Source organism: Ambystoma mexicanum, chromosome 2q (assembly GCF_040938575.1).
Source record: "Ambystoma mexicanum isolate Mex_15411 chromosome 2q, UKY_AmexF1_1, whole genome shotgun sequence".
In the NCBI taxonomy this organism is placed as follows: domain Eukaryota; kingdom Metazoa; phylum Chordata; class Amphibia; order Caudata; family Ambystomatidae; genus Ambystoma; species Ambystoma mexicanum.
In genome coordinates, this window is record NC_090924.1 from 1121462027 (window position 1) to 1121488816 (window position 26790).

Genomic DNA, 26790 nt, shown 5'->3' on the forward strand with positions numbered 1-26790 from the left:
GGTTCCCGTCTGTTCTTCCAGGTTTTCCCGGATTCTGCGAGCCTGGGAATGGCTGGCAGAATGTGGAGACCTGGTCTCCTGTGTCCTGCGCAGTTCAGAGGAGTCTTCAGATTCCTCCTTGCTGCCAGGATTTGATGGGTACCCCCTCCACTGACCTAACTGGGTAGAGGTTTTCAGGATGCCCTTAATGGGCCTACTCTCCTGGGGTTCCCCATTGAACTGTACTGTACTTGGGTGCCCATACCCGGATGCCCACCCCTCCATTCCTGAGTGGTACTGGCCTATGAGCCCCATGCTTCTGGTTGGATAGTAATCTGCCATCCCTGTGGCCCTGTGCTCGTGTGCGCCAGGGGACATGGGGGTGGCAGAGTCCAGGGACTGAGAGGTATGAGGGCCTCTGGTACTAGGGCTCCTGAGGTTATGCTCCGGAGTTTCCATTTCCCAGCGAACCTCATCTCTATCCGCCCCTGCTCCCTGTTGCAATGCAAGAGCCTGCATTGGTGCCTTCAGTTCCTCTGTTAAGGCCTTACTCGACTCTATCAGTTTCTCCTGCATCGCTACCTGTTGTTGGAGCCTATCATTGTGTTGACAGAGGGCCTCATTTTCCCTCTGTGCTTCCTGATTGGTCCTGGAGCACTGGGCCAGTCTTTGCTGCAGGAGGGTTACCTCCTGATTCCCATCCCTACTGGCCTGCTCCTTTCTTGCCAGAGCATCTTCCACCCTTCTGGTGTGCTCTAACAAGTTTGCATGCTCTTTTTGGAGATCACCCAGCCCCTGGAGGGCCAAGTGATTTTCTTCCATTTTTCTTTTTAAATGGCAGACTTCCTGGCCTAAGGTATCCCTTTCCTGACTGAGAGCCTGCATCTGTGCTGCCAGGTCGTCCCTTTGCCTTTGGAAGGCACCAGCATTCTGGCGCTCCTGATCAAACTCTGCCTGGGTATCCAGATCTTTCAGAATTAGTTTGTTGCTCTCCGCCTTCACTCTATCCAGGTGGCCTTGCAGGGTGACTACCTGCTCAGCACATACCCTGTTGAAGTCCAGTTGTTGCTCCAGCTTTTTCTGGTTTTGCAGTAGGGAGTCCAAACCTTCTTGGTATTCCTTCTGCAAGGCCAGAAATCTGGTATCCTGTTCTGACTTTTCCTTTTGCAGCACATCCATATCCTCCTTTATTTTAGTGATGTACAGTCTGCTGTCATTTTCTGACTCCTGGCTCCTCTGCAGCCTCTGCTCAGAAGAGACCAGGTCAGATTGGACCTTCTCTAACACCATCTGTTGCCTATTTGCCAGATTTTGGCTTTCAGCACATCTATCCTGCATGTCTCCCATATATAGGTACAGGTATGCTGCTATCCTGGCAATCTTATTGTGTTCCTCTTTGGCTTTAGGAGCCATATATAGTTCACTCAGGGCCACATGTAAGGGACCCTGATCTCTATATATATCTGACCCTGTTTCAGTGACCTGTCGCGTGATGGCCTGCAACCAGGCATCCTGGCCCTGTTCGGTCCATTCACCTCTCACAAATAGCTTATGCAAGAGGTGCTCTCTGGCTATTTTCATGTCTACTAAGGTCGTCATTCTAGAGATTGGTCTCTGTCCTGACTTACAGAAGTTTGTATTTTATTTTTGCAGAACAGAACTTTTCTTGGAGTGTCCCTTTTGAGGAATGCTTCACAGCGTAATGCAGCGTGGTGATCCGACCGGATGTATGTATCCCGTCAGTTAGCACACTGTATTAAGCTGCACAAGTGGTAAATCTAACCCAACGTCTCGGCTCGAGCCCCCAATTTGTAAGAGGATTCAATTCAGCACTACAGCTAAGTTAACGCCTAGTCTAGAATACTGAATGAAAACCCTTATTGATATATCTTTAGGTCCAGTTCATGCGTTCTGGATGACTACCCCTATATAACACCCCTCTCTTGGAATCCCCCTGACCCCACTGAGCCAAGAAGTAGTTCTGTTTTGCAAGTTAAAAGGGTTTATTTGATAATTTAAACAATAGATATATATATGACACTTTATAATAAATTAATAATTGAATATCACACTTAATCTGATATGATACAGATTAACAACAGAGAATCTGGCACTAGCACACTTCTTTATAATTACTAAGGAGTTGAGATGAAATGGATAAGGTAGCACACTGGTAAATAGGAACAAAAGAAGAAGGTGGTACAAAATGCTTTATAGAGTTCAAATGGATGCAAGGTTGAATGAATGAAATGCAGTATAGAGATACTCAATATGATTTCAACAAAACAATGTAATCACTTTTCTCTGGCAATCCCCCCCCCCCCTTGATGCAAGGCAAGGAAATGGAAGGAAAACACACAGTTCTCAGAAATGCAATAAAATGTGATTCAGTTCACCCCAGCAAGCTTAGACTACAGAAGTTTGAAAACACAGATAGGAGTTTTGAAAACACAGGCCCAAATGCTTTGATATGTGCTAGCAATGGATGAGAAATATGCTGGAAATGCTTTTTAATTCCCTTTCAGAGGTTCAGGGTGAGTGGTATCTAGTTAATATTAGTCCAGGCTCACACTAGCAATGATGCAGGGATAGTTAGCAGGTTAAACGAATTTCTGGCAAATGGAAGGCAAGCAGCAGCTGATTTTACATGTGGAGAAATTTGCAAATCGCGGTAAAATTCGCGGATGCGCCGAGCGCTATTACAGAGGAACCACAAGGACTATCTCTATCGTTTTGGGGTCCCAGGAAAGCCTAGGATCTCATCTTCCAAATGAAAGTTACTGCAAGTCTCTAGCACAAACGGTTGCGGAGATATGAGCGATTAAATAAAGGTCGTTTTTCAGATTTGAAATTTTAAAGTTCAAAAAGACACGTGCAGCTTGCAACTAGGAAATGACAAATGACAGCTATGCAAATGACAGGTGACAGTTAGGAGACAGTTCTACTTAGATTAAATAGATTGAATTATATTATTTTAACTAGGAGATTGGTTCTGCACAGTTTTCTAGGTACTCACACTATATTCTTGAGTGAAATGGGCCTCGTCACGGATCTGGTCAGGGTTTTAAACTGGACTCTGGTCTGGTCTGGTCTGGCCTCTGCACTTCACAGTGATCTGGGTCAGCTCTCTCTGCTGGTCTGGGTCTCTCTGGGTACAGCACTGCTTTCTCTCTGGTCTGGTCTCTTAGTTCTGGATAGATTGAAGTCTCTAGTTTGGCTCTCTGGAGGTTTGATGGAGGTAAAGTATGGATTTTTCCGGCAGAGCGTCCCGCTGCAGATGGATTTGGAAGGTCCCTATCTGTCCTGTCTGTCTGCTTTTATGTGTTTAGAATGTGGGTGTGTTCTAGCATCACTGACCCTACCTCTCTCTCAGCTTCTAATTGGTCAAACTTCCATTTATCATTTGATTGGGGAATGAACTGTGAGTCAGAGGGATGTCATTTTATGGCTTGCAGATAGGACACTCCTCTGTCAGATTGCACACATTCTATATTTGATAATAAAAGACATATTTCACAGTTACACAGTTGCTTGAAATTACATATACATGGTGTGGCTGAATTTAGCCATGTCTCTGTCCAAATCTGCTGTTTCTAAGAGCTTGCATTCAGAAATGGCACATATTTCACTTTTTAACTGATTTTTCAATTTCTGACATTGACCCAACTTTACATACATGTGTGCAGGGAGTATGGACATTAACTGAAGAAGTTTCAGATTTTTAACATGCATACAGTTAGAGTAATATCCATTTTTCCGCTAAAACCCCCCTGAACATACCACCGGTTCTAAAAACCTCTTAAACTGTGGGCAGAAAAATCACAAGAATTATGGTATCATTTATAAAATTTTCACATGTCCGCTCTGTGAATGATCCATCTTTTTAAAGTTATGTTCTGGCTCCAAAGGGGTGTGGTTTACCCTCAGCATAAGGTTGAATTTCTGGTTAATCCAGTTCTGCCAAGCCAGCTTGCTCTCACAGGCAGTGCCCCTCCCAGCTCCTGCCAAGAGGAAGCTACATTTTACGACTGCGTAATAAAACCTTTGCCTGAGTGAAGAGGGCTTTGTTCACTCTCCTGCAGAGCACAGGTAATTCAATTATCAGATAGATGGCATATCCTTAGTGTGGGCAGCAAAAGGAAGGTTGGCCTGGGAACACAGTGGTGACTCAAGTTTCACTCCTGATGGGGGTAGCTGCCAAGCAAAATCAAGTTCCTTAAGCCAGACCTTCAGCTAACTGGCAGGTTTTTTGTTGCTTTTTAACTTAACTTGCAATTTTACACATGCAGCTAGGATGCTGAGTCTAAGTGCAAAACTATGACATTTCAACAGTTACAAAGGCATGTGATACCAAACATAGGTCACTCATTTAATCTAAACATTTTCGATTTTAGTGTCTTTAAATCCAGTGCAACTTAAACTGCTGACTCCATAGCAGTTTTGTTATAAGCATTGTTTTGGGCTCTTCATTTCCCAGATTTTGTAGGCACACACCACTCCATTCTGCCAAATGTCTGCTGGTGTTCAGTAAATATTTTGCACATATTGCAATGTTTGAAATAGGCACTTTGGCTTGCCTTCAGAGAAACACAGGGTGGTTTTAAACTGCCGGCTTTTGGATAGTGGTGAGCACTGGTACTGCACCCATTTTTGGGATTTAAGAAAATGAATTCCCCACAATTCTAGGTTGCATTTGGCAATCAGCATTGCCATTCCCAATGGTTTCAGACTACTGTGCGGGTAGTCCAATGGTGGTTTTAGGCAGTGTCCTTCTGTGCCCATAACATCAGCAAAAATGAGTGGCAGCCTATTCTTCATGCATTTCCCTGTGCATTTTCTGGGAAGCTCTGGCCATCATGAGGTTTTCCATGTCAGTACTGCACAGTTTTGAGGTAGGGCTCGGATGCATGGGTAAATACATCCCACAGCCTCCGTGATTCCCGGAATCACTGGGGCATTACAACCCCGGTGACCCGGTAATTACAGAGGCGGAATTCGGTAAATCCCCATTCCCATGGAGTCTCGCAGGACTCCATGGGAATGGGGGAGTGGAAACACTGGCACCATGCTGTAATGGTGCCGGTGTTTCCACGTCTGCCTGCAGGCGGGTGGTGTTAAACCCGCCAGGTCAGACCTGGCGGGAGTGACACCTCCCGCCTGCAGAACTCGAGATCAGCCTGTCCGGAAACAACGGTGGCCGCGGGTTTACCGCCACTGTTATTTCCGGACCGGCTGACTCGTAATGAGGCCCTATGAGTTTACTTTCAATAAATGTAGGTTTAGATGATGAGCTCTGGTGTCGTAGCTCGGCTGAGTAGTAAGCTGTGGGATAAAGAAGTTGTACCAGAGGATTGTGTTGTTAAAGAGGTTGGGCTGTTGATGAGGATGGGAGGTGAAAAAGATAAGTGTCATGAATGGGTGGTGTGGTGTGGGAGTCCAGGTGCCAAAGTGCTTTGGCGTTGGTATTGGGGGAGGCATTGGCTGCGCATGGTGGTTTGAGCAAGTGACACAATACCGCACACAGGGTGCTCTTACCGGTCAGGCCAGTGAGGCCTCTGCAACAAGATGAGATGTCATGGTGATCTTTCGATCCCGGTTGCCATCTTGAATTGCAAAATATGTAGTAAGCTAGGACTCCTGTGATGGGACACTTAGTAGCTCCACGTTGATTGTCTGGGTGAGTGGCAAGCCCCTGGGCATATGGTAGGTCTGTTGCAATGTTGGGTGGAGATAATATGACATGGGGACCGGTCCTGTGTGGAGCAATGTAGTTATGGGACACAAACTGGGCTTAGAGACCCAAGCTACACCTCACTGATGAGGCCCAACAAGGCTGAAACTTCTCTGCGGATGCTCGTGGTCTTGTGCAGAAGGGATGTGACGAAGCAGTTTGGGCTGGACTGCCCCTTTTGGGGTGGGACCAAGCCTGATTTTCATATGGTCTTTCCACTTTTGTAATGGCTTGGCAGTTGAAGAACGATGGTCTGGAGGGTTGCCCAGAGCAATGCCAGAGGTTAAGATTCATCCTAAACCTTACAGCCGTCACCTCATTTGTTTTGCTTACTAACCCCGAGTGGGACTGGTTTGTCTAGACATGGGTCCCGTACCTGCTGGGCCTAGAGACCCATGCTACTCCTCACTGATGAGGCCCAACAAGGCTGAAAAATGACTGGGGATGCGTGTGGTCTTGTGCAGAAGGGATGTGACCAAGCAGTTCGGGCTGGACTGCCCCTTTTGGGGTTGGACCAAGCCTGATTTATTTTCATATGGTCTTTTTCCATTTGTAAGGGCTTGCCAGGTGAAGAATGATGGTCTGGAGGGTTGGCCAGAGCAATGTCAGAGGTTAAGATTAATTCTATACCTTCCAGACATAACATTTTTTTTTTAACACAAATTGAGGTGACACTACAGAGGGAGGGGGGTGGCCTTCAGGCCGGGCACAGATTTTGTTTGTGTGGGGGATAGAGAAGAGTGGCAGTAGCCTGATTAGGAAGACAATTGTGTGTAGCAGGATTAAAAGGGCAGAGCCCTGGGCACTAGAGAGTAGTGTTAGACAAGGACTGAGAATGGCCGGGCAGGGATGTTGTCCATCCCATGTTGTGCAAGGTGGTGGAGTTCAAATAATAAGCACATAAGCGCATGCCTGGCTGATGGGTGTGCATTGGCAGAGGGTGTGTCCAGGCATAGTTGAATAAAACCACAGTAGTGGGGCATTGATTTGGCAGGTGATGTGAGACGATGTGTCTCTTGTCATGGATGCTGGCAATGTCGTGCTCTAACCCTTACACTGTAACAAAATAACAAACTAACAGAATGTACCTCCGTCAGTAGAATGGCTCCCTTCTACTGCTTCTTGAACAGCCTCCAACAAATGTTCTCTTTCAACAGAAAATACCAGGGGGAATGACTCCCTTCCCCTGGCATATGGGTTTCACCCAGTCTTTATCCAATGTCTAGGAGAGCAACTTCATTCTCCTGATATAAGCTTATGCAGTTGCCAAAAGAATCAGGAGGAATGGTTTATTTCCCCTGGTGTCTCCAGTACCACGCTCAATCCAGTGCCAAAATAATACCTCCTTTCTCCTGGTGTTACTTTATGCAGTTCACCACAAGGCCAGGGGGAATGACTCCCTTCCGCTGCCATCTTCAACACGAGTTCTGGTAATGCAGCAGGAGAATCACTCTCTTCTCCTGGTGTTACTTGGTTCAATTCACAATATGGCCAGGGGGAATCACTCCCTTCCCTTGGAGTCTGTATCACAGCTCTGTGTCTGATACTAGGAGAATTACTCTTTTCTCCTGGTATTGTGTGATATAGTTCTTTTTCACTGTTGGAGTTCCAAACCCTTCTATGGGAGGCCAACGGTTTCCTCACTACCACTGTGCTGAGGAAAATTTCCTCTGATGCCTTCATTTTCACTTGTGAGGTCCCAGACCATTCTCTGTTTGCCAGTGGTTTCCTCATTCAATCTGAGAAGAGAAACATTTCCTGTTATGCTTTTCCACTTATTGTTGGGCTCCCAGACCCTTCTCTGGTGGTCAGTGGTTCCATTGTTACCGCTGTGCCAAGGAAGATTTCCTCTAATGTTCACCTTCTCACGCTTGGGGTCCCAGACCCTTCTCTGGTGGTCAGAGGTTTCCTCACTACCACTGCACTGAGGAAGATAGCCTCTGCTGCTAGCCTCTAACTGCTGGGGTCCCATACCCTCCTTTCATTATGCCCATTATTGTCCTTGTGGTTTCCTCATTAGCACTGTGCTGAGGAAGATTTCCTCTGATGCTTTTTTTCTAACTCTTGGGGTCCCAAACTTTTCTCAGGTGGTCAGTGGTTTCCTCGTAATCACTGCAGTTGGATGATAGCCTCTGATGCTAGCCTCTCACTGCTGGGGTCCCAGACCCTTCTTTCGTTATGCCCATTAACGTCCTTGCTAATACTCAGCTGGGGAAAAGCCTCCATAGCCTATGTGTCCCTTCTGGATTTCATATAACTCCCCTTACCTTTCAGGGGCTTGAGTACCTTGCCGGGACATCCTGATATTAGGGCAGACTTCTCCAGCTCCATGTGCTTCTCTCCTGTGCACGTTTCGCGGCATCTTCCTGGCTTCGGGATGCAGTCTGCCTTCACTCGGCAGGAGGCAAACTTTCTTGCCATCCTCTTGACACTCTCTGCTTTTCCACAGCTGTCAGTCGGCATTAGAATCTCCCTTGCTGGAGACTTCATGGTTTGGCTGCTTTCCCCAACAGAACTGGTTACCGCTGCTCCTGCTACCACAGTGCTTCTCGTTAGGGCTGTATTCGGCTCTGCAGCCAGGCTTCTCTGATCAAACAGTCCTTTGTTTATTTTTATACTTTGTATCCAGTTCTTCCCATGCAGATTACACATGTCCTTCTTCTTTGTTGTCGGCTTAATCTTCATGCATCCTTGGGGTCACCTTTTACCGTGTTATCACAGTTAGTGATTTTCATGTCTCCTGTGTTCTTCCTCGTCCTAGTACTTTTGGTCTTAGACCCTATGTTACAACAATACATAGGCTTGTTCTCAATGAAGTGGCTTTGGACAACATTCATTGGGCTGTACCCGAGGTGATCGTCCTTATCCCCAGAGGGGTAGTCCCTCCCATTAAGGTTGTCCTGCATTAAACCACCACTGGGGGGGACTATTGGGTAGCCCAATGGAAAAAGGCTCCCCCCATTTGGAGACGTGGCAGCACCTTGTGAATCGTCACACCAGCCACTCAAAAACTGCTTTAAAAATAACTCTCCCAAACATTGAACATCACAAACATGCACCTCTAACTACAGCCAACGTATTCCCCTCTGGCCAACACATGCCCATACTATAAGCATGCCTCTCTGGGCACAAAGCCTTCAATGCCTCCTAAACCTCTCATCTAGAAACCTTGCAAGCATGAAGAGAACTCAGTGTACTTTTGATCTGCAACCTCTTTCCCTCCCTTCCCAACTAACCAAAGCAACCCACTCTCTCTGAGGTCCACCAGAGCTCATCAAGTCCATGCAAATGACAGCAGTGTGCAGTACAAATCCTAAAACCATAACATACCATAACAAAGCATTAAAATCCCACAACAAATTCTGCACTCAGGAATTGGTGGTATCAGGAGATAGAGCAGGACTCGCCATCAGCCCAAGTCAGCAATTAACTTACTGGCAAGTTCGGTAGGTCAGGATCTATTTGGCCATCCAATCAGAGTCACTGAATCTCCTGGCAGGATACAGTTTTCCCTGGGAGGGTTGGAGGTCCTATAAAAAGACCCACTAACTCTCCAATACTTTTTGTGAGTTGTGTCGGCTCTAAAACTGTAGTGTACGGGGCAGGCCCTTGACCTGTGTTTTTTATGTGTTGTGTTGAACTATGTTTTCCCTTATTTTTCCAGTGTATTAGTTTTCATCCTTATGTGTCCCCTTTCGTCTGTGTGTTTATCATGCATGCCCCTTTCAATTTGTATGCATAATGTGCCTCCCAAAAATGTATAAAAAAATAAGGTTTTGTCTTTCGTCCTCTGATCATTTTACCCTTTGTGTCACCCCTACAAGGTGTGCACGTTCTTGTTTTCCTTTTATATTGTTCATTCCATTTGGCAGTTTGCCTTACTAGGCATTCTTTCACTGACATTGACTTAACGCTCAAGGTACATTTTGACAACCCAAAAAAACCTTTCTATTTGAGTATGAACAGGATACTCCTTGCTTTGGCCATCTTTCTTTGTGATTTTATAAACTCCATGTAAATCCATTTGTTTGTCCTAGTCACTCCATCATTTGTCTAGTGCTGGTCATTTCTAGAAAAAAAAAGAAATAATGATAACAGGCAGGGATTTGTGTTGGGAGGTGGGAGAGGAAGAGGAGGAAAAAAAGGTTCAATTATTGGAAGTAAATGACGTTCATGTTTTAATGGAAAATGGTTTGCTTGCGCTCAGCTTTATAGGGTAGGTGTCAGTCACATAAGCGATAGAAAGGGTTTCCTGACGCTTGAAAGCTTTTAGAGGGTGGTTCAGGATTTGGAGAGAAGGAAGGGCATTCAATGGATTGTTCCCCTATTCAATAGTGGAAGGAGGCTTATGCGTAAACAGTGGAGGCAGTACTGACAATGGAAATGCTGCCACTGTTACAAATGGAGGAGGTGGAAGTGGGGGCAGAGGAGGCAGTGCTGGCAAAGGTGGGTTTTGAATTGCAAGTACCATGGGAGGAAGAGATGATGGATGAAGAGGTAGAGGAAGCGGAGCCTGCATAGAAATTATGCAGAGAATAATTCTGTCAGTGGTGATGGAAGGCACTAGTGGCATTTCTGTGATGGACTACGAGGTTGTAGTGAACATAATTCAAGAGGAATTTCTTTCTAGCTCTGAATACACTTGAATATTTTTTGGTCAATGGCCTAATCATCTTTGCAGTTGGGAGAGGGAACTCAACAGGGAGAGGCTGACACATATATGTACGTAGAGGTAGTGGTGCTGAAGAGATTGTAATTCAACACATGGAGAAGACATAGGTTGGTCCCCAGCAGATGGCTCGAGAAGACAAGGAGACTCAGACATCTGGGATAGGACTTCCCTTACAGAGGGTGGTCACAGATGTCCCTTGGTATGTTTTGAGTAGAACAGTGTCGGACAATTACTACTTTACTTGCTCCAGGTATGGACTGCAGTGGTCAGGAAGGAAGGCACTTTGAGGGGCAACCCATCGAAGGCACTAGTGCAGCAGGGCTTACCATGTAAGGCTTGCTCCTTATGATCTATGGCAGTACATAAACACAAACAATTGAGTCTATGCAGCTTTCAGTAAGCCCTCTTCAGAACATCCTCCAGCTGAGGGGAGATTAAGATTGTTTACAGGGTCCTCACAGTAGGACACACCTTGCTGTCTCTGGTCCTAGACACATAGCACAAGTAGTCTTCAGTTCCCATCCTCACATCCTGCTCAAGGATCTCTAGTCTCTGTGTACACTGCACCAGTGGAACCATCCAAAAGCAGGTACTTGAAGTCACATGCCCTCCTCACCCCAGGTAGCCCTGAGTGTGTCACACTATTGGGGTAGGCATGGATGGACCAATTGATAGATCATTTGGGCACATACTTCCTGTATTTCCAGGTAAGCAGCTGTCAATGGCAGCGAGAATGTCACGTAAAGCACATTCTCAAGCACCATCTTACACTCTTATTGTGAATTGGATGGAGAATGGGCAAACTTGTTGGAAAAGAGCAGATAAGTGACTGCCTTCGGAGACAGGGGACAGTCTCCAAATATTTTGACCCCAAATGTGTGAAAGGGCACACTATCAAACTGAAAGAGCTAAACATTTATATAATTTGCCTACATGAGACCTGAAATCATTTCTGATATGTTATGTTATGATCACTTGTAACATGCACATTCTCCAGTGGCATCTTGACACGGGGAGATGCACAGAAACAAAGCCTAGTAGAGTAGGGTTTTCAAAATGCATCTGAAGGCTAGATGGTTTTCAATGCACTTAAGACCTTGTGGTAGACCATTCCACAGGGTGCCATCAGTAACTGAGAAAGCATGGCTGCCTATTCTAGCATAGCAAAATGTAGGGATACCTATCAAATGGGCATTGCTGGACTGATGTGGGCCCCATATGGAGTCGAAGTAGTGACCTGAGCGGCCATATTCCGTAGCAGTTGGAGTCAATGGATTTGACCCCACAGCTGGGCCAGGTAAAGGGAGTTGCAATAGTCAATACAACTATTCACAAGTGAAGCTAATACTAGAGGCCGAAAGAAGTGTGCGGGGAGGACGGGCAGTACCTTACGTAGAGTTCTCAGTATAAAGTGACTGTTCTTACACACTCACCAATCTGTGAGGACATAGAGAGGGATGCAGAAAAAACAACTCCCAGGTTTTTTACCTCCATCACTGGATCTGGAGCTCAACCAAGTGTAGAAGGCCAACTAGAGAGAAAGGAGGAACTAGACGCAGAGGGGGAACACACCACCAGAATCTCAGTCTTGTCCCCATTGAGTTTTAGCCAGTTGATATCCATCCACTTTTTCACATCTTCCAAGCATGCGTACAAGCTTGACGACAACCCTACTCTGCCGAGATCTAAGCGGATGAGGATCTGGGTGTCGCCAGCATACGAATAGCAACCAAACCCGTGAGAGCGGATAAGATCCAACAGCGGGCGCACATAGACATTGAACAAGGTTGGGGACAAGGCCTTGAGGTACACCACATGAAAATGAGCAAAGAGAAGAGAGAAAAGGAGAAAGAAGGAGTGATTGACCCTTTCTTTCAGGAAAGAGGAGAACCATGCCAGGACTGGACCAGAGAGACCTTCCAGTGCCAGGTGGGATAGGAGAATAGGGAGGTTGATGGTATTAAACACTGCTCCTACTCTGCCTTGGTCAGCCAACATGGCTAGATCATCAAGGACAGACACTAGGATGCTCTCGGTTCCACGTCCCGGCTGGAAACCTGACTGGAAGGGAACGAAAAAAGATGAGGTTTCCAAAAAGGAGGAGAGAAGCAGGGTAACCAAAGAGTCCAAGTGTTTCATCAGGAAGGGGAGGAGAGAGATTGGATGATAATTAGCCAGAACAGAAGGATCCAGTGAGGGTTTCTTTAGGAGGGGTATCACAGTAGCCTGCTTTAGTTCAACCGGAATAACACCAATCTGGCATGACCGAGTAAGCCAGGGGAGAAAAGAGGACATAATTTCCTTAATCACCATTAGAGGCACAGGATCACATGGCGCGGAGGACTTTAGAAGATTAACTGTAAGTATATCCACAGAAGATAAGACATGAAAAGTCGTTCATAGACGAGGTGCAGGCTGCTCAGGCTATGGACTGTGGGCACGGACTGCCTGACCCCTATCCTTAAAGATACCGGAGCGAATAAAGTCAATTTTATCGATGAAAAATTCGGACAGGGAATTACATAGAGCCTGAGAGGGTAGTATACCAGGGATCAAGCGCGCAACCGAAGAAAAATGATGAAACCAAAAAATAGTTATTTCATGCTCTTTCATGTCATTTAGAGCAAGCTCTATTTTAGATGCACTTCTTCAATCACAGCTTTGGTGCCTTCAAACTATACAATGTTGTTGCAATCACCAATAAAATGAAATTGGTGGCATCATTGCAATTATCTTCATTAACTAACTCTGAAAGTGAATACCTACTGGTTTAAGAAGATCTCCTATGGAACTTTGACTTTCCTAAAACTGACCCCTATCTCAACCTGCCTAAAGCTGGCAGCTAGACCGCTAGGGTCCCTCTTCTGCCTCTCAGATAATTCATGCATTAGACTAGGGAAGGACTGGATAAGAAAAGGTTCCTGTCTTGAAAAGTATAACACGTTAAATACATTTACTTGCTGAAATAATTAGTGTGGTAACTGTATCGCTGTGAAAGAAGAAGTTACAAAGTGTTGCTAAGTTATACTTACCTCTGAGTTGCAGTGTGTCCTCTAAAAAGTATATAAGTTGCTTTACTTACTTGGAATGGTGTTCCCCCATCTGAAATAGAATCAGTGTTGGTACTGTTTTATCATTGCTCAACTGAATAAGTGTAAAAGTTACCAAATGTAATAACATTGTGTTTGTCTTAAAGTGTGTCATAGGGTGTTACGTTCCCTGGTCTGCTTTATACAGACCTAAAACAGTCCTTGAGTTAATACTTACCTTTGAGTTGCTTGAAGCCCCTCTTAAAAGTATATGGTTCCTTACTTACCTTGAACAGCTGCTGCTCTTCTAAACTTGTAACACTGGGTTGTGCCTCCCCATAATCTGCTTAGAGCATTTCCAAAATAGTCATAAGGTCCATTACTTTCCTTGAAATACCTTGGGTCTTTCTTAAAGTATAATTGAGTTTTACTTTCCTTGAATTTCTGAGTGCATTCATAAATAGTTATTGTATGTTAATACTTGTTATTGAGTAGCTTAAGGCCCGTCCAGAAAGTATATGTGTTGTTTTACTAACTATGTACTGAGTTCTAAAATGTAATGTTGCAAGGAGTATACTTGTAACAGGGTTGGTTTATTAAGTGATGTCTTAACTGAGTGTCACTGCATGACTGACAGGGTCTACTACCCTTGAATTACTGACTGTATTCTAAAGGTATATCTAACCTGGTTTTGCTTCCCAAGAATAGTTGATTGCATTCTGAATGTGTAATGGGTTTGACTCACCTTGAACTGTTGATTGCTATTCTTAATAAGGTTATACTTTGGGTTGTATCCCTTAAGTATTGAGTTGGATTTCATAATTGTGTTATATGATATGTTATAGAACTTATTTCCCCAAGATTTATCTGGGCCTACTTGTGTTTAAATAAACCAATTTCTTTTACAATGCATATTGTTTCAGTGTTTCTTTGGACCATATGTATGCTACAATTTCTTTGCACTCAGGATGATAGCTAAGGTGCAACGCGGTCATCTTGGAAGCAAGACAACATGAAGCAACACAGGTTCGATCCCCTGGTCCGGCTTAGAAACCTCTGAGTATTAAGCGTGTTATAAATAACCTATCATACCATATCATACCAAGCTACAGCCCTCTCTCCTTCCTAAGATAAGCGTGACTGTTCTTTCCATGCTACCACATTCTCAGGTGGTACAGCCTTATAGTAAGAGTGGAGCTTATGTAATGCCTCATATGCGTGGTTTTATGAAGCCCTTAGTAAGAATTTAGAAAAATTGTCCTAAGAGAAGGTAAAACAGGAGAAGAAGAAGAGGGGGGTTACAGTAGAAGAAAAGGTTGAGCAGAGATGTTCTACTTTAGATGTAATATAATTAGCAAATTTAGATAGGAAAGAGACAAGAAAGCAGATGTATCAGATGCTTTAGGAGAGAAAATATTGTGAAGAAGTTGATAAAGACAACAAGGATGATGGGATAGAGAAAGTGAGCATTTCGAAAAATAAGATTTTGTTTGCGGCCAGTAAAGCAGAGTCAAATTAAGAGTGCAAAGTTGAAAAGTGCAACAAGGTCAGAAGGGGATAGGAAGTTTTTTCATTCGTGTTCGGCTTTACACAAGCTGCAGCAATAGGAAAAAAGGTTATGAGAAAGGCAATTTTAAGATCAAGACCGCAAACCACATAGACTTCAATTGCCGAGGGGTGGAAGTGATTGTTTTCACTTTTTGTCTATATTGAAATATTACCGCTAAAGGGAACTAAATTTAAGCTTCTGCCATTCCCATGAAACTATTCTCTTGAAATCCAATTTAATGTTCACTTGTTTATATGCCAAAGGTTTCAGGTTGCACATTTCCACCTGGAAATATATGGCATTTGAACTTCCTATAGAAGACAAAATGTACAATTTTGAGTGATATAAACCTCAGAGCAGTTGGCTCTGTCTCTATTTCTTCACAAAATCGTGTGTGTTTCTTAGTAGACATACATATGGTCCAACAGATTTAGACAGACGTATATAGGTGGACATACCCTAGATTTGATTTTCTGTGTTGGAGACACATTCCTTGATTTCAATTAAATTTCTCTTACCTGAACGGATCACTTTTCTTTCATGTTCAAAATGACAAATGCTAGCAAATCTTAGTGGTCCCTGTCCAAGCAACTCCAAAACAATCACTTGCTTGGAATGTAAACCTTGTGTACAGGGGATCTTAGTCCGAGTTATAAGGATGTGACTGGTCTGGAAATGCCCATGCAAACAATGTGCATTCTGGTGTTGCTGGAGAGTGCATAGCAAGATAGCTGTCTTCAATGAGTCTCCTTGAGCATCCGCACTTCACTGGATCAAAAAGCACGTACAACATGCCCATTAGTGGACATTTCCAGTTTCTGAAGCATTGGAGAAGACAGCGAATTGAGGATAATGCTCACACTCGATGCAGCAATATATTAATTCCATGTTTAGGATGCTGCAATGAGTCAGAAATGTGTGGGATCCTCTAAACCTGGGAAGATGCACCCTGGCTGAGTGTTTGGTTTTACAGGTTGTTGCAGAGTTCCTCATCACGCCAAATGAACATTCACTATCAATATGAATGCAAGGGGAACCCCTGCTTAAGAACACATTATAACAGACTATGCACCGTACCAATCGAGTGCTATTATTCCAGGGTCTGCCCATTAGGCTGGTGGCTCATTCTGTTTCAGCCCAAGGAGAAATATTGCTACCTTCATGGTGCAGGAGGGTTAGATGACCCGATCTCAGAAGAGGAAATTAGATCTGACAAGCTAGGTATGTGCTCAATAAATACTATAATAATTAAAAAAACATTGTGTCTCAGGATTCATTTCAGGTCCCTCCTGGACATTTGATACCAGGATTCAAACAGATTCTTCCTGGATCATGGGTTTCAGGATTAACAACAGGCCCCTCCTAGACCTTGAATTTAAGGATTTGTAACAGGCCCCTCTAGGATATTGGCTGCAGGATTCATGACAATTCCCTTCTGGACATTGGCTTCAGGAAGTTCGACGCCCCCCTGCCCTTCAGACCTTGGCTTCAATGGGTGTTTCTCCGCCCCTCATGTAGGGTCCTTTTCAAGCAGCCAAAACTGTCTTGCCTTCCTTCCATGGGTCCCAGTCCTTCTCTAGGGGTGACTTGTGGAAAGCCCTTGCTCTGGCTTTCCGATTCTCCAAAGCTTGTGTGCCCTCCAGGACAGTCTTCCCCCTCCAGGGGTTCCAGGGCTTATCAGTTGTTCAGCTTTCCTCCAAGCTACTGCAGACTGACACTCCTACCCTGGTTTCAAGGAAGCATATGTAGGAACATCGGGTCAAGATACAGAATGAACCATTGCAGCCATTTGTATACCCATAAGGCTTTGTTGTTTGTTTTCAGCCTCACTCTGATTGGTCTACTGTGACTTCTGTGTTTTCTCCCCTGGGATTGGTTAGCCTTTCTGATACATTCATTTCCTCTTCATAAAGTGTTATTAGTTGTGCCTTGGTATTGGCTACTCTGATATTGTTCTAATTGGTCCACATGCTTGGCCGTAAGTTTTCAAAGTCCTCTGCGGCCTGCAGTGCCAACCTGGAATGTCACTCATTGCGATGGCATCACTGTTTTGTTTCACAGTAAATCGTGCCAGTTATAGTATCTCCTACGTTATGAGCACTGGTGGACATGGTTCTACAATTGTGAAACTGATTTTTCTTTATTCTAGTTCTTGTCCCGGTATGCTCCCTCATAGTGCTTTATGGGGAATGGATGTGATAGGTGCATAACCGCACAGAGTTTCTCTTGAGGCCAAGTTACAGTGTCTCTGTTGGAATAGTGAGCCAGTGGGATCCCTCCTCGTCCATTCTCAGGTACACATATCTTGAGGTGGTGGGACAACCCCAATCTCCCTTGACTCGGTCGCCCTATAAACAGGGGAGTGAGTGCTTCTTTTTCATCACTCAGTGTTTCATCACTCTCGGCAGAATTGATTTTTGAAGTTTTAAAGAGAACTATATTGCATTTACCCATTCTCTAAGATCTTTCATATTTAATACCATGGAGGTGTGCAGCTTTGATTGTATGTAATTATTTATATTGGGTATTGATTCAGTTTGTGCCTAGCCTCTATAAGCAGTGGGGCACTGTACAACAATGGCTTAATAGAAATACTGGTACGGGCGTAAATGTAACATTGAATTAAACACATCACACACATCATTACCCTCCTGATCTCCATGGATGTTCAAATGTTGATAGTTAGTAGGATCTACCATGACTTCCTACTGCCCATTTGTGCACAGCAGGGTTTGATATCGCTTGGGCCATCCATCTGTGGTGAATTCCCATGGCCAAAGTAGTGCAAGCACAGTATTACTAGCATCCGTTTTTTGCTTGGCTGAACATTGAACCAGAAGGAGGTTTACTGGTGGCTGGTCATACCCTGAAATCCCTCTTCTTCTTTTGTGGTAATGAACATCTGAACCTGCATCTTGGCTGGATCATTTCACTGCTATAGCAAGAGGTAGTGATGATGATGGTGGTAATCATAGTGCTGGTTTCAGTGGCTCTGACAATGATGGTAGTAACACTAGAGGCCATGGAGTCAACCGTTGTTGCACTAGTGCCAGCAACAATATTCTCAGACCTTCATTGTCCTCATCCTCCTCCTCCACCACATTACCCTTCGCAGATGTCCCGACACTTGTGCATCATAGAACACGCAGTGATTACCTTTACTCAGCTGATGAGGGTGTACAATGTACAGTATCCTACAGGGATAGCCCTTATTAAGTCCTTGTAATTCCTTTTTGTGATACATGTATGTATTGTAAACAGAAGTGGGCAGACAACATGTCATGTACAGCTGAGGTGCGTGATGACATTGTATGGGGTATGATCATATGAGTCTACTTTGCATTGTGGTGCAGTGAATACCTTTTACTTGAACAGATATTGATACAATTTTGATAGTGGACAATTTGCTTATTCAAGTGTGCTTGTTGATTGGAAATGGAAAAGGTTATATCCACATGGCAAAGGGACATTTGCATGTCAGCATATACACAGGTTGATGGGTTGTGCATATATATTCACACACTATATGCATTGAATGTTGATGTACTAGCTTCAAATATGGTATGTCCTTTGCCATTGTTCCCTTCAGAGTTGGTTGTCTGGCACCAATGTTCGGTAGTTACCACATGGACCAGTTGCAGCTCATCCATAATAGATTACAGGGTCGAGCTGTGGAAGTGGCATTGGTGCGGAATACCCGGTGTCCCATTTGTGTGCAGTACCCCAGTCCAATGACCCATGCACGGCTGGTGGTGTTTTGCTTCTTCAGCATTGCCTATCCCAGTGGACACTGTTGCTTAGATGCTGCATGCACCATGCACTGAGAAGGTGCTCCTGCACATACTTGCTGGTGAAAACCTCAGAGGGGCTATCTTTATGGGAAAGGGGCAAAATCAGATCACCTCTTCGTGCCTTGCTTTCTGCGTGAAGACATTCTGATGGTGAGCTGGTGTTGGTATACTGTTCTCAGGCTAGCTGGTCGAGCAGGTGCATTTGGAGGGATGTGGAGGTGGTGGTGGGAATACATCCTGGGGATTACAGCAATACTGCTGGCATACTCTGTGGACACCTGCATCAAGAAGAGCGTGTTCTACAGGTGCAATGATTACATATACCGGGGGCCTCAACAAAATGAAAGTGTTTTAAACTGGCTATGGTGACAAACACTGTGGGCACACTGCATCATGAACGTGTTTTCCAGTGGCAATGTTAACATATACTGTTGCACAATTTCATGGACATTTTTTACAATAGCAATGATGACACAAGCTGTCCCCGTGTATTTCCATCCGCAATGCTGATATATATCTTGGCACCCAGCATCATTACATTGTTTTACATTTGCAATGATGACAACTACTGTGGGGACCAGTGTTATGAAAGTGTTTTAGCAGGGCAATGATGTCAGATATTGTGGGCACCTGTGTTATTTAAATATTTTAAAATGATAATGAGGACACATTTTCAGGGCAACAGCACCATGAATTTGTTTAACATGGCAATGGGGACATGTATGCTTCTAAGTAAGGTATGCGACCTTGCATCTCTTGAATTGTGTCATGCGTTGCTGTATTAAACTGACTGGATTCAAAATTGTGTGCTGTTTTACAACATTTTCTGCAGAAAGTCCACTGTAAGAATGTACCATTTTTAACTCATCATTGTTTAAATGTCATGTAGGGATATCCCCAAAAATCCCATTAATTTGGTTCAGACCCCTCACTACATATGGCCGCTCATGCAAACTCTGAATGAATATTTAGGACATTCTACTGAAAAAGAAATCATCAGCTGCCAATGCCCCAGACTCAATGTGTTAGATAACATCACCATTTCTGTATCTACGTAGCTGGCAGGTAGGTTTGAAAATGCAATGACCCAGACACATATCATCCATCAGTGCCACACATCTCCAAGCTCAGTTCATACAATTAGGTTCCTGAAGAACCCTTGCTATCATGGATCAGACCCTAGCCTGGTTGACTTCCTTCCTCTCTGATGGACCCTCCTAGGTCCAAATGGGCTCCTTTCTCTCCATCACCTCTCTCTCCTCATGTGGTGTTCCCCAGGGCTCTAACCTATCACCCTGGCTCTGTAACCCTTACTTGGCAGCTCTTGACCATCTCATCTCTACCTTCCCTCCTAAATTTCAGCGTTATGCGGATTATACTCAGCTATCATTCAGGCATGAGCGTAATTTTAGAGGGGGGGCGGGGGTGTTTGTCCCCCCCCCAACTTTCATGGCACACTATTTTGTCCCCATTAATTTGGCTGGGCACCTTTTCTTTATATGCCATGTCCCCCCCAACATTTTCAGCAAAGTTACTCCACTGCCTTCAAGCTACCCTCAGCCTCCTCTTCTCTCTCGCTCATTCCTGATTGTCTATCCGTGATTCAGGAATGGTGTGCCTCTAATGATCTCTGCCTGAATTCCAGTAAGACTGAGATCCATCTCATTGGGACCCCTGCTCCTGCTTTCCCCCTTTCACTATGGCTGCCCCCCTGGGTCCTCTACTGCACCTTCCTTCAAGGCAAAAACCCTTGTTGTCATCTTCGACTCCACCCTCTCCTTCTCTCCTAGCATCAGAGAGGTCTCTAAGAAGTCCCACTACCAGCTGCACCTCTTCAGAGGTATTCTTACTTTTCTTACTTTCCCCCAGAAGCTCACCGTCTTGAGAGCTCTGCTTCTCTCTTGGCTGTACTGCTGCAACAACCTCTTTCTATATCTGCCAGACTCTACTATTCGCCCGCTGCAACCAATCCAGAACAGGACTGCAAGGCTTGTCATTGGCCTCAAGCCCAGTGATCATATCCCTCCAGCCCTGAAATCTCTCCACTGACTCTTGGTGGCTGCAAGGATTAGGTTCAAGACCCTCTGCATTATCCACAAGGCTTTCTGGGGCCGGGCCCACACTACATCCAACTCTCTCTTCCTAAACACTTTCCTTCTGGAGCCCTCCGCTCTTCCACCTCAAACTCTCTTCGGGTCTGACGCTTCTCCAAGCCGAGAGAAGGGGGGGATGTTTCTCCTCACTGGTGCCTCCCTCTGGAACAGCCTCCTGCCTCTCTCAAACTTGAGCAGGACAACCTCAGGTCCCGGAAGCAACTCAAGACCTTTCTTTTTCGCTTCTGCTTTCTCTATCACTCTCTCCACTGCTGATGTTCTTGTATGCTGCACTAACTGGTACCTGGCCTCCATCTGAACTTAATGGGACCAGGCTCCTTCACAACCAGTAGCCCCATGCACTGCCTCCAGGCCTACTGTGCACTAGGGACTGTATCTGTAACCCTACAGTCCCCTACCTCCTTGCACTTACTTAGAAACTTTAGCTATGACATTGCACTCTCTAACTATGCAGACCCTTTCCCGCCCCCTGGCACTTCTCATCTCCCTTCCCCCTGCACTTGCACGATTGTAATGATACAAGGTCTAGTAAGATTGTTTGTTTTGTCCTCCCTTGTCTCCCCTTCATTGTCGTGTCGCGCCTAGAAACACTTGTGTACCGGTGCGTTATAAATGACATATGATATCATTCCTTTGACACCTCCTTTACCAGAATCTGCAGGAAGTGGTCTGTGAATTTGATTGTGTACATCTGTCCGAATTTGGGGTCCATGTCTGAAGCTGCCCTTATTGCTGGTTGGTGGGATAGTGCACTGAATTCTGAAGGGGCTTAGTTTCCTGTTTGTCATAAAAAAGAGCCCCATTACATGTCCTGTAACCTCTATTTGTAAAGACCACATATGGTACATTCAACACATGCTATCTTTCATATTTATTGCATGTGCACTCCTCTTTTTCCACTTTTGCAGTGAGTGGTAAAGTTGTACCACTGGTGTGCCAAAAATTACTAGGTGTGGTAACTGTACTCATGACAAATACCATAATTTAATGAACAATTTCTCAAATCTCGTTATGATCCAATTCGTCTTATACACTGCAAGCACTTGGACAAGTCCACGTCATCTTTCACAAGCAAAGAAAGTATATCTTTTCAATATTACTTGTTTCCAACAATGCATATGTGCAAACATGCTTTGGAAATGCGTTATGAAACATTAGCACCCGGGGCAGGGGGAGATACCAATTAGGTTCTGCAGATCGCAGGATGAAACTGCTGATTTAAGCCCCCTTTCCACAGACCATGCAGTCTACCTCCCTCACCCTGGACCGCTATCTTGTCTTCACCCTCATTTCCCTTTTTTTAAATCTGTTCAACCCCTCTGCCCAGCTTGATTTACCTGATTGTTGCAACAGCTTCCCTTCATTCTGCATTTCCGGCTGCCATGGAAATAGAAGAAGGGCTCCGCACAGAGCCCCTCCTTCCACAACCATGCCAGCCATCTTTGCACAGGATTTTCATTCAAAGAACAGGGGGGGTGACATCCCATTCTTTGAATGAAAATCCTTTTTTTTAACTCCCTGTGTTACCGCTTTGGTAACCCGGGGTACTAATAGCATTAGTAACGCTGTTTTATAGCCATGGTTAGTGGTCTGCTTTTTATAATTTTCTTTATTGGGAGGATTTGACAATTTTGTACTAAGATACTCTGTTGACATATGACAACTCCTCCCATTGGGCATGTCATCATTTTGTTTTGTCATTTAAAAACGTTTGCTCATATTATTTAAGGAATTTCAATTTATATAGTTTACAGCAAACCATTTTTGATACTCAAAAAATAAAACCATTCTTCTTTCCTAAATAAACTTTCTGTCAATGCTTCATTGGCCATAAATGCTTACTACCCTGACCAGGAATGTGTATTCTTTGCTTCTGTCCTGACAGAGGCATTGCTTACCAAACCCAACCGATTGACTGCAGGCTGAAGGGTTCAAAGAAAGTTTGGACCACAGTAGACTCATGGAAATACATCTTGCTGAAAGCACCAGTTGGACTGCGTACAACACCAAGGAAAGGGGTTGTGCACCGGAAAGAAATCCAGGGCAAAGCTCAGAGGTAAAGGGTACAAATGTGTTTATTTTGAATGGAGGTTTAGAACCAAAATTAAAACCGGCCATTTCAAATTAAACAGCATGGGCCAGCGAACAAACATGACTTAACCTCATGCCATTTCATCTCACTGTGCGCCAGGCATGCCACATCATTGCATCCCAAGGACCCCAGATTAACTTTTAAGAGATACTGTACTATGTAGGAAAATAACTGTGTCTAGCTAGTTAATGTTATCTGTGTAGACTAACATGCCACATTGATGGAAATGAGGGCTAGAAAGTTTTTAATTTTTGGGTGGGGTTATTTTAAAAAGTCTTCACTGGCTCCCGGTTGCTGCACGGATTAAATTCAAATCCCTCTGCATCATCCACAAGGCGGGCTGAGCCCGGGGACCACACTATCTTCAACTTTATCTTACTCAATACTCCCCCGTCTAGACCACTATGCTCCCCTGGCTCTGTGTTTAAAGCGTTTTGCTAAACAGAGAGCAGGTGGTTGTTCGCTTTCCTCAGCTCGCTCCCTCCTATGGAACAGCCTCCCTGTCCCTCTGCGCCTTGAGCAGGATCTTTTTAAATTCCGGAAGCTCTTTAAGACTCTCCTCTTTACCTCCTCCTTCCCTTCTTCTCTCCCCTGCTAATCCCACAGTTGCTGCAATTGGTACCCTGGGCCCTTATGCATCCTCAGGGCCCTGACCTCCCGACCCCAATCGGCCCAGCACCTGTCTATCTGCGCTTGCACTTACACTGTCTGCCCTGGTGGCTCGCACTTATACCCCTCGCGGCTACAGTCTGTGTAGCAATCAACATTCCTAGCACTTGATTTGTGGCTCACCCATGCGCTCAGACTCCACAGCACTGACCCCTTGCCTTTGTCCTTGCTGCACTTGCACGTTCTGAATATTCACAAGGCACAGTAGGTTCGTCCTGCTGTCCTCTTCCCCCCACGGCTCTTATATATTGTCATTTGAATGTATTTTAATGTATTTCCCACTCCTGCTCCCTCCGTTGCCCTGTAGGTGCTTTGAAAAAACATTTTCTTATTGTATAAGCGCCTAACAAGCAAACAATAAAATACAATTTAAGTAAATCCTCAATTAGAAGCTAGAACCTCCTAAAAATGTAAACAAGCATCTTCCATTTCGCTCCAGATAACATTTTTCGTGAATTTCATATTTTGATTGTGTTGAAAAATGTCAACTTTAGAAGGGGTTCTGCTGAATGTTAAATATATATTCCATGGAAGATATTTGGACATAGACATCAAACATGGAATTCAAAACCATGCTAATCACTGGTTTTGCCTAATACGAGTATAAGAGAGTAACACGGACACGCTTGTACCCATGTAATGTTTGGTTGTTATTACTTAATTCGTATTATGTGCCACACTCCCGTAGCCCTCGGGGCACATACGTATACATGCATTGTATGTGTGCATGGTTATACGTTTTAAAATGCACTTTGAATAGCTTTTCAAAAGACAATTGTGTAAAATGAAACACTTAATTGTAAGCTCATTTTCTTTATATTTAACACTGATATGGTCTATTAAACAGGAATCAAGTGGCGAAGGAACCTTGCAGTAATCACCTTATTATTTTGACTTAAGACAGTCTGCATGATAACCGTTGCATGCTCCATCAATGGATTTTGCACGATTTCAGCACCTTTTTCGGCTGGTCACAGTAGATTTGTTAAGAATTGCATTTGTGAAAATGTTATGCTGTATTATCCAAACTTTGCATTCCCACACGCGGGTCCATGGCATAGCACTGCAGACGCCCGTGAGGATTTTCTAATTATGCAGGCCATGATTAAACCCACCATCGTGGGATCAGGCATAAGCGCGGGTCACAGGGCCGAAATCTGCTACAGGAAAGGTCCTTGCTGACTCCACAAATTCTGAAACCCACTACATCTTCCCTGACAGGGATGATGTGTAATGAGAAAGTGAGCGCACTTAATAATGTACATGTTTACACCAAGAGCAGTCTCAAGTCGTGTGAATAAAAATCTGTGGGGCTGACCAGTGCTGGGAGAGTTTTAAACCAAATGAATTCCACAGTTGTTTGAATATCAATGGCGCTTTCAAATAAACCTTAGACGTGTGATGTCAATCATGCATAATATTTGCAGCTGGGAAAACATACTGGTTACAAAATGCATTGAAAAATACATATTTGCACCAGAACAACAATTACCCATGTACAAATGGAAAATTGCCCTTCATCAGTGCAAGGCTTCTGATATTTGATGCCCATGGGTTTAATGTATTTTTAGAAAGAGCCCTGGTTCAGGTCATGTCAGAGGTTAAGAGGAAAGGCATTTAAAGTAAGGACTCCTAGCAGAATCATCTTTTGCTCAAGACGGTTTTGTGAATGTAGGGATAAGGGTAGACGCCTGCTTTGCTTAAAGGCAATTGCCTGCTGGTCTGCTGGTCAGTAGTTCAATGCTTGAAGGGCTGGACCTTCAGGCTTGCATGGACCACTTCTCGGATATAATTTGGGTCTGGATGACAATTTAATGCACTGTTCAAGTGGTACATTTCACGAAGGATATTAACCTAATCTGTGTATAAATTCTCAATATACTACACCTTTTGCCAAACACATGCCACTAGGTACCATTGAAAGAGTTTGTGAGAAAACATGTGGGGGTAGGAACGATTTCATTGCTCATAGCAAACGTGACTGGGTATTTAAGTCTCTTTGACACACAGGCAAAACCAAAAGTTGATGGCTGGACGGTTTTTAATAAATAATAATCACAGGCTCAGCTCTGGGCAACCCTCCGGACCACCATTGTTCAGCCTGCCAAGCCATTAAAGAAGGGGAAAGACCATATGTGATCAGGCCCGGACCCAACCCAAAAGGGGCAGTTCAGCCCAAACTGCTAGGTCACATCCCTTCTGCACGACACCACAAGCATTCCCCAGACATTGTTTAGCCTTGTTGCGCCTCATCGTTGAGAAGTAGCTTGGGTCTCTAGGCAAAACCAAAAGTTGATGGCTGGAAGGTTTTTAATAAATCATAACCATGCGCACAGCTCTGGGCAACCCCCCAGACCATAATTTTTCAGCCTGCCAATCCATTACAGAAGGGGAAAGGCCAAAACATGTCTGGGGTTGCTTATGTTTCTGTGCAGAGGGGACCTGGCCTAAGAGTTCGGGCAGGGCTGCTCCCAATGGTGACAGTGCCTGACTGAGTTGCATATGGCTGGACCCCTTTTGCAATGGCGCAGACAGGCTAAAAAACGGTGGTGTGGAAGGTTGCCCAGAGCAATGCCAGTGGTTCAGATTAATTCAAAAGCTTCCACCCATCACTTTTTGGGGTTTCTTTGACACACAGGGCCTGAGTTACAAAATGTACTTTTGTTGACTGTATGGAGTGTTTGCGCCAAAGTACAACATGCAGTGATTTACATCACCAGGGTGTACAAATGTTGTTCAAACAATCGAAGTTCACAACAAGTCAAAAGGATCCTATTTGAATACTACAGCGAATATACAAGAAATAAGGAAGTATAACAATTGCAAGACTAGGGGCTGAGGAAAGACCAGTAAACAAGCAAAGAGGTCAAGGTAGTGCAGTAAATGCCTGTTGGAAAACATACAAATAGTACACACAACGTTATAAAAATGCAATATAGTCAAAGAACAGCACATCTAAATTAAGGGGTGAACCATGTATGCTTAAGCAGATGGTATCACAGTAAGGCCCATTTGAATCTAAGAGGGTTTTGGGCTAGTCATTCCACAGCTTTGGTGCCCTGGTTGCAAACATTATGTCTGCCTGTCTGAACTTGTTGATTTTAGGAATTTCGAGGAGGTGCTACCCTGCTGATCTGTGAGGCATGCTTGGGATTTACTGGGTC

At 44.4% G+C, this 26790-nt stretch overlaps 1 protein-coding gene across 3 annotated transcripts in view; it reads left to right on the top strand.

Annotated features, from left to right (window-relative positions):
- Positions 1-26790, top strand: part of TMEM196 (transmembrane protein 196) — a 463985-nt gene that overhangs the window by 255119 nt on the left and 182076 nt on the right. For 2 of the 3 annotated variants that reach the window (XM_069648478.1, XM_069648477.1), the window contains exon 4: positions 22787-22921. The exons of the other annotated variant lie outside the window; for it this stretch is intronic. In XM_069648478.1, the coding sequence (XP_069504579.1) occupies positions 22787-22921 (135 nt within the window). The remainder of the gene's footprint in view (positions 1-22786; positions 22922-26790) is intronic. 3 annotated transcript variants of the gene reach the window in all.